Source organism: Necator americanus, chromosome X (assembly GCF_031761385.1).
Source record: "Necator americanus strain Aroian chromosome X, whole genome shotgun sequence".
NCBI classification, from domain to species: domain Eukaryota; kingdom Metazoa; phylum Nematoda; class Chromadorea; order Rhabditida; family Ancylostomatidae; genus Necator; species Necator americanus.
The window spans coordinates 34,885,117-34,893,062 of record NC_087376.1 but is presented as its reverse complement, the minus strand read 5'-3'; the positions used below and the strand labels follow the sequence as shown (position 1 = coordinate 34,893,062).

General features: G+C 41.6%; 1 protein-coding gene across 3 annotated transcripts; it reads right to left on the bottom strand.

Moving 5' to 3' along the window:
- Nucleotides 1-968: 968 nt before the first annotated feature.
- On the bottom strand, nucleotides 969-6,866 carry RB195_026366 (uncharacterized protein; the record flags this gene model as incomplete). 3 transcript variants are annotated; one of them, XM_064214885.1, is made up of 6 exons in its annotated part: nucleotides 969-1,280; nucleotides 4,401-4,462; nucleotides 4,522-4,539; nucleotides 4,580-4,606; nucleotides 5,119-5,217; nucleotides 6,812-6,866. In XM_064214885.1, the coding sequence occupies 6 exons, from the start codon at nucleotides 6,864-6,866 to the stop codon at nucleotides 969-971; spliced, it is 573 nt and encodes a 190-aa protein (XP_064070765.1). The 3 variants fall into 3 exon arrangements, with proteins under 3 accessions (XP_064070765.1, XP_013297827.2, XP_064070766.1); XM_064214884.1 differs by lacking the exons at nucleotides 969-1,280; nucleotides 4,401-4,462 and having other exon boundaries at nucleotides 4,518-4,606; nucleotides 5,119-5,433; XM_013442373.2 differs by lacking the exons at nucleotides 4,401-4,462; nucleotides 4,522-4,539; nucleotides 4,580-4,606; nucleotides 5,119-5,217; nucleotides 6,812-6,866 and having other exon boundaries at nucleotides 969-1,316.
- Between the last annotated feature and the right edge of the window lie 1,080 nt (nucleotides 6,867-7,946).

The following is a 7,946-nucleotide window of genomic DNA, read 5'->3' as shown; positions in this document are numbered from 1 at the left end:
CTTTGTTGTCCCAAGGCGAATCCTCTTCGGAACTATGTTTGCTCACTTCGCTGTCCATTCAATACTTTTTCAATGCTGTTAAGAACGGTCTACAAAAAGACTGTCTTGGTGGTGCTTCTTTGCCTAGAAACCTCGTAACAGTTAATTGGTATACTGACGACCAAAGGCTTAGTAGTATGTCGTAATTCGAAGAGGAGAAACTCTGGAATAACACCCGATAAAAACTCAAATGAAGAAGTGGCAAGTGGGCATGGCTGTCGAAAAGATCTGAGTAGAAGTAGGTGACAATTTTTTTCCATTGCAATACACGTCGGTGATGGTTTGTAATTTTGGGTTTCGGGGGACTGTCATGTTTGCTTGCAACTGACGATGTAATCATGGCCACGGCGCTTTTTTCGCTTCTGCTGCTTCAGTCTACTTTGTGCTGTTCCCTCCGTAAAATGTTCTTTTATCGTCTCTACTCAAAGCTTCGCGAGTTCGTATTCGTGTTCGCCGTCTGGTATTAGCTGCGTCTTCTGCAGCTCCACGCTAACGTGTTGGCTCTAGAGTTTCCGGAGACACGCGTCTCTTGTTGGTTTTGGAACTCCTCGCATATCTCGTACAGTCGTGGAGATGTTCTACAAGGCGATCTATACGTCGTCGATGTTGTCCATGGCGGTAGACTCTAAAAAGCCTACAAGCGAAGCGAAGAGGTCCCAGTTGATGGTGGTTCAGGGACTTCGCGTTGTAAACTTCGTGGCCTTCTCTCCCCTCCTCGTGAAAGCAAATCTTTCCCGAAAAATGCGATGGTCAGATTCTTGTAAAACTTTGTTGCAACAGCGACACCCGTCAAGCGAAACCTTCTACCGATGGTGATATGGCCACCTTATTATGGTTCCCTCCATCGGGTGACTCCCACGTCCAACTTTCATGGATGATTTTTGTAACCATGTCAACTGCTACTGCTTATTCCGTTGTAGCCCGTAGGTTCAGATATCAAGTTCTTCAGGCGTTCTTCTGGGGTCACTTTTTCCATTGAAATCGCCGGCTATTGCCTTGTAGAGTTCGTAATTTTCTCTCTGGAAATCCTCCAGATCCATATACATAGAAAGCTTCCCCTTCTTATTTGATTGATGGTTGATGTTGGAGCGTAAGCGTTGAAGATAGTCGATGTTGGTATTGATCCACATCTTCTCCTCCCCAAATGTCCGATTTGGGTCATCAACTGTTCGAGAGCGTCGATATTCATTGTCATACTCGTGTTGATGAGGATGCCAACTCCACCAATTTCCTCTAGTGTCCTGTGTTCTCAAACAGTTTTTCTCCAGTGTCAGCATTCAATGAGTTGTCGTCTCGTTCCAGTCAGCCCGATGACTCAATCATTCTAGCTTGCATCATCAGATCTTTAATGACAGCTTCCTATGCAAGCATACGTGCATTGTAAGTACATCACATCACATACATCGCCGTCCTAATCTTTTCCCGATTCGGTAGCCTAAATGACTCCTGCAATCCCGACCTTCCTGGCGTTATTGTCCAAAACTGTGGTGTAACAGCGAAGTCAATCAACCGAAGCCTTCTACTGACAACTTCATCAGTTTGCTATCTCCTGTCTATCCATCAGGCGACTCGCACGTTCGGCGCCTAGACAGGGGTTTTTGGAGCTGAGAGTTCCAACAGTTTCAACCCTCAAGATAAACTCGGAAAGCTTTTGGTCCTGCTCACCTCATTGTAGGCCGTGAATCCCGACATGAAAACTCTCAGGCGAAAGGTTTGATCTTGTAAAAGATATGGGCTTTTGGAAGTTCTCAAGTTCTCTAGGTCTATAAATAAAGATCTCATGACTTGATGTTGCAGCATAAGCAGTGAAATTGATGAAACTTTCTGTTGAATCGCACTTTCTTGCTGTAGACGTCCTATTCGCCCCGCACTTGTTCGAGAAAATGGATGTTCCTAGCCATTTTTGAGTTGGCGAGAACACCAACCTCACCAACGTTGACCTAATCCTCCTCCAATCCAGTGGCCTAGATGATCCCTTCAATTCCGCCCTTTGCGGCGATGCACCAGGCGCTCCTCTCGTGGCTGATGCTAATAGACAAAGTCCCCCACTACAAAATCTTCCACCAATAAAAATTGTAAAAGTGCTGAAATTCGTCAATAGTGCTACATCTTTAGTGGAACTCGCTATTTCTTTCCGCCTATATGCTTGGCTCCTCTTGTGAGCTGTTTCCAGTGACTTTAAAGGCATCACCCCACGAATCTGAGAAGGTACGGATTTCAGGTGGAGTATTCGTATACGGGATAGTACATTATAGAGAGGGATGTGATTCCGTCCACTTATTCCTAGTTGCCGTAAAAAACAGTCCGGAAGATGCAGAGCGTGCACAAGGTTGGCGCGCTCCAACTAAACTCATTGTAGAAATTAGCGCGCCGGATCGCTCGAAGACGTATCGTCTGGGCCGTTTTTTGTGGCAACGAGGGAAAAATGGACGGAATCACCTTTCTCTCCATAATCTACGATCCCGCATACGAGTACTCCACTTGAAATCCGTACCACTTCTAATTCGTGAGCTGATGCCTTTAAGTGATAGCATAAAAGGATGAAGCCACTGGCGTATCAATCCACTAGGGATGCGCCAACGCGTTTTATTGTAATTCGTAATCAAGAGGTCTTGGATTGCGTGTTGGCCTATCCATTGACTTGCGGAGGCCAGCCGATGGTCAAGTCAATGTTTTTATCCTCCCAGACAAGGCACCAACCTATCCACCCCGAAAGGATGAAAGGCTTGGTTAGCACTAGAGCGGTTTCGAACCATCGCCCTGCGACGACAGCGGGTTCACACATCACGAAAATATGAAATTTCTTCTTCGAGTTTTAGGAATTTTATGCAGAGCAAAACTATCATGATATATAATAACAGGCTTATTCTGTCACGTGTGTGTGTTTTTGTCTGTGTGTCACGAAAATACTCCATAATTATGCAAAACTGCACCGATGAGGTGCCGAACCATGTCCATGCACCTGATAGGCGAGCACTCTACCTTTTCACTATTGTCGAAAATTAAATGGCTATGTATGTTTTCTTTGATCAAGCAGTTAGTTTCTCTCATATTGTAGTGAGGGTCAACAAACTTTTATGTGAATGTATACTTCCAAATTTGCAAACTACCATGCTATATAATAACGGGCTTATTCTGTTACGTGCGTCTGTGTATGTGTTTGTCTCAGTCAAGAAATTATAAAAAGACAGGGAATACTATGTGGTCGGTTAGATGCGCTGGAGCCTCAAGGCGGTAAAATTGGGTGAGACGAGTACTATGGCGTCGAATTCGTGCCCCGGAGCCAGATAGCTGTAAAATGGAGTGGGATAGGTCCAGCGGGGATGAAATGCCAAAGTTCTATTTTTTCCACTTTTCACCCTTTTCCTCCCAGACTGGTAGTTGTTGGACGTGCATCAACAATGTTTCCTGGACCAGAGCATCAGTTTTCATTATTCTGTGATTTTGGAGAGGTTGTGAATGAGTCGCAGTCAAATGCGCTCACACACATACACATTCTGACAATAATAGTAAAAACATGCACAAGTTTGTAAATAGAGACTTAGCCCGTTATGAAATTGCTGTAATGACACGCAACAATGAAACAGATCTTCACAGTAGTGCAGATTCGTAGGAGATTGTTGGGAAATGGGTTTTTTGCCTTTCCTGAACTGGTCTCCGCGTGTTTTTCCGGTGAGGTCTTAGTGCAAAATGTCGTACTCGTAGCATGTGTTAATTATTCATCGAAGAAGGATCAATAGTCAGTAAAAGTAAAATAATCAAAGATACGCTGAATAACACCTCTTTAATGATGTTAATAGACGCCACAAAAGGTCACGTTTTCGTTTTATTTGTGGTCTTGTGGCGTTGTGTTCGTTCCATCAGTAGACGGAAAATTCTCCGGCGTTCTTTCGTATACTCATCCTGATTGACGAGATTGATGATTGCATGGATAAACATGGTATTTCTTAGCTGCTCATAAATCATTTCACACCTATTGGACCTATATGTTTTGTATTAGTATAAAAAGACAACCTAACAGCCTTTCGGCTTATCGACCATTTCTGTGACAAACATGTCAGTTTAGGAAAACCAAAAAGTTTTTTCACAGTGAAAATCAGAATTTTGGTAAGCACGCGCACAGCGATTGAGTATGCGTTGAAATGGAGAATGTACAGGGAGCATCTTGACGTACACTATGCTGTATGCTAACGCATTTTGTGGAAGTCCTAGCGAGTAATTCAAGGAGTAAAAATGTGTCATTGCTTTGTATATGTAAACACACCAGGTTCTCATATTTGAAATGCTGTGTGAAGAGTGTGGAACACAGTTCATTATTTACTTTTGTGTTTAGTTAAATAAGATCTACATCTATCTACAACCACTTGTCTCGAACGGCAAAGCGAAACCAGTAAAGCGGATCCAGAATCTTTCGTTGAATATTCTGCAATTATATGAGTCATTGTATGGAACTGTATTCTCTGTTTCTCAGCTATTGCTCACCAAACTCGATTGAGATAGCTGTTGAGAAGGATGTTGCGCATTCGAGCCCTTCCAGCACCTCTCTTCTCTGCTGAGACTTTGTAGTCTGAAACAAAACAGATGAAATCTGCTATAAATTTTGGCTATTTTTTAACAAGACTGGTATCACAGTTCACTGCTCTAACGTGCCAACTTACTCGCCTCCGTCAGAGCTTGTAAAAAATGATCAGATGAGATTATCCTCTCAATCTCCCGTCGTCTAGCGGGAAATGTCGCAAGCGACAGAGAAAGGGAGCAAAATCGACGACTATTGGACGGTTAATTAGCCTTAAATGTTGCCGACCAGGATGACAGGACGTTTTGGGGAATCTTGCTTTGCTTCACTTTCCTGTCTCTGATGAAGCAAGCGGAAACGTCATCCAAATAAAATGTCACACCAATCCTGGTTACGAATGCAAGACACCACATATCATTAAGGAGTTATTGGCAGCTGAATATGGATACATGATAAAAGCACTTCCTATTTTTCACTACAAACTGACATAGTCATAAGGTAACAGTTCAGTGTATTGCACATAGTATACTAGGGTAGCTTGTAAAACAATTGTAATGACTTACTAGGTAAGCAGTACTCGAGATTCAGCCGGTAAACGATTGTTTCGACGCAGCTCGTGTCACCCTGACACGCGGAAAGCACTTCACATCCAATGAGAATCCCTGGAACAGAATCATCATCGGATATCAGCAGATGTCTTGTCATTCTTTTTGCCATAACCTCCGCATTGTGTGGGTTCACTAGCTGGAAGAGCATAGTGATTTTCTCAAATTCGCCGAACCGCACAGTTTCGAATAATCTGTTCTTACTTTTGTGGTACTCATTTTGTCGTTCACGTAAATTAAGTATCGTAATATTGTTTGAAGGTGTGGGTTTCGCTGAAGATAGAATTTTGTAGTAGTTTTAACATGCTTACAATGAACTATGCAGGACTGCCCATTCGTAAACATTCTTGCGTATAAATTGTTAAGTCGTTTTACCTGTTGTTTTGTGAAACGTCTTAAAGCCTGGTGCATTCGCGGCTGCGGGGCGGCGAAGCGGGCGTTCGCAAAGATTGGTGCTGCTGGCAATAACACCTTCGATCGCCGGCACTGACCAGAAAGAAAAGCATCTTCTTACTTTTCACTTTTTATTATCATTATTATTATTATTTTCTCAATCGTCATTTTTTATCCCGAAAAGCGCTGACAAATTAATCAAACATGACACAGTTTTATGATCGAGAATTTACATCCGAAGGTGAGCTCTACTCTCGGTAGACATCATAATATCAAGTTTTTATTACATCTTCTAGGTAAGTCGCATTATTATGGATCCTGTGCTGTGGTCAGGGTCTTGCAGGGTGAAGATACACGACTATCTCGAATACGATCCCTTCCCCTCTTCTTCTTTTCCTTCTTCTCCGTCGTCGTCGTCTTTTCTTTCCAACGTTCTGCGACAGTTCTCGGTTGCAACCAATTCAATATATTAGAAATTTCATGTGGTTCGATAAAGAAGTATTAGACCAGAAATAAAAGGGTAATGATAAAGTCGGTAGCCAACAGAAGCGAAGGAAAAAGCAAGTAGTATGGAAAAAGCATATTTGCTGAAATGTTGTTAAATGGTGTTATTGATATATCTTCATTTTATCTTATTCTAGTTTTATTCTAAAATCTACGAAATATCTTTAAATAACTGATTAAAGTGCATAATACGGCAAAAAAGAGAAGGGTCAAGTTCATTGGTCGACTTACAGAGGAACGACGAAAAAAACAAACTAAAAGATCTTCAATTTGTTTCTACGATATAGGACGACTCCGGTTCAACACCCCACTGAGCCAAATTTTTTGCAAAACAGTTGAAAAATGTGAACCACTTATTAAAGAAGAATTTAATTATGCGTAGTTTTCAGCAGCTCAAAAATGGATACAACAGAATTTAAGGACCAAAAAACCTTAAATCCTGTGCTCATTGCCAGGTCTGAAAGATCATGAATAATTTCGTGATAAGAGGACCGAAGAAAATGTTTCAGACAGTTTTTCAGAGAAGAAGGTCTAAGAAACAGTCACATCGCTGTTCTTTCTATCTCTTAATTTTTTTTTTGAATTAAGATGGAACAAAGATAAGAAAAATGCCATTTTTCCCATCCTTTACTTCCTGTCTCAGACCATAGTCATCCGCTTTGTCTTTAACATTTGTGTGGTGTGGAAACACAAACAAACCCAGAAGAACAATTGACGAAGTTCTCCTGTGATGAATATTTTAGTTAAGACTCACCTTGAGGGTTGACATTGACAAGAAGGAATGTCGAAAGAACAAGTGCCGCCAGCATATTTTATATTGTGAACCTGCAACGAAAGAGAAGATTAGTAAATGGAATTGACAGGACGGGTGGAGTAAATAAAGACAAATGCGCGAACAAATAAAAACAATCGCTGAGATTGAGCTCTTTTTTCAATTAACGTCAAGCACAGACGTGAGATCATAATCACCAAACGGGAGCTGGCTTCGCCACAGCACAGAAAAAGGCTAGTGAGACGAGGGCAAAAGCCTCAGAGGATGTCGAAAAGAGCGAGAACTTTTACGAATTCGTGTTCGCGACTATGAGAAGGATGGAGGATATCTTGAAGTTATTTGCGCTGAGAATGTCAGGAGAGACTAAGTTAACATCCTACTGAATACTAATCAGCTTGTAAAAACAATTCACACAAGAAAACAATTTGGGCAGGCTTTTAATTTTAATCGTGCGGAATAAATTTTTTGATTTCTTTAACGAAACTGCTGGGCACCAATCATAGCAGCCAGGGTGAGAATAAACACTTTTTTAGTTAACGTCAAGCAAGGAATACAATTTTTGAGACTTTCATCCTCCTCTAACATGTTCAAGAAATACATCATACGTTTGCCTTCCTGAACACAAATCTACTCCCAAGGTTAAATTTGTTGGACTTGTAAACGTGATACAGTTCAACTTTTTCTATATATTTTACAAATGCTATCCATACTATCTTATTTTTTTACATGCGCATACTCTCTACAATTTCCTACCTGCTTGGTCACACATTTATGATAATCCGTTTTGGTATTCACTGTGCCTGTCCATCACCTGATCCTTTTCGTGATAAGTTTGCAATTCTCGTGTACTAGAACCTGGGGGACCGAGTTCAAAGAACAGCTCATTTGAGGTCGGTGAAAGAACTGAACAATTTGCTTCAAAAAATGCTTAACGAAACGAGTGGTAGTCTGATGCGAGGTCCTGAGGATATTGTTGAAGGTAAACCATTTCAGAACCGAAGCCCTCACGTTTCGGCTAGGTCGGCTAGTGGTTCTGGTACTAGAATTGGAGGCATGGTTATCTCAAGGTCTTCTCGAGCTTTCCGAGATTTTTTTCTCCTACTGAAGTATAAATACC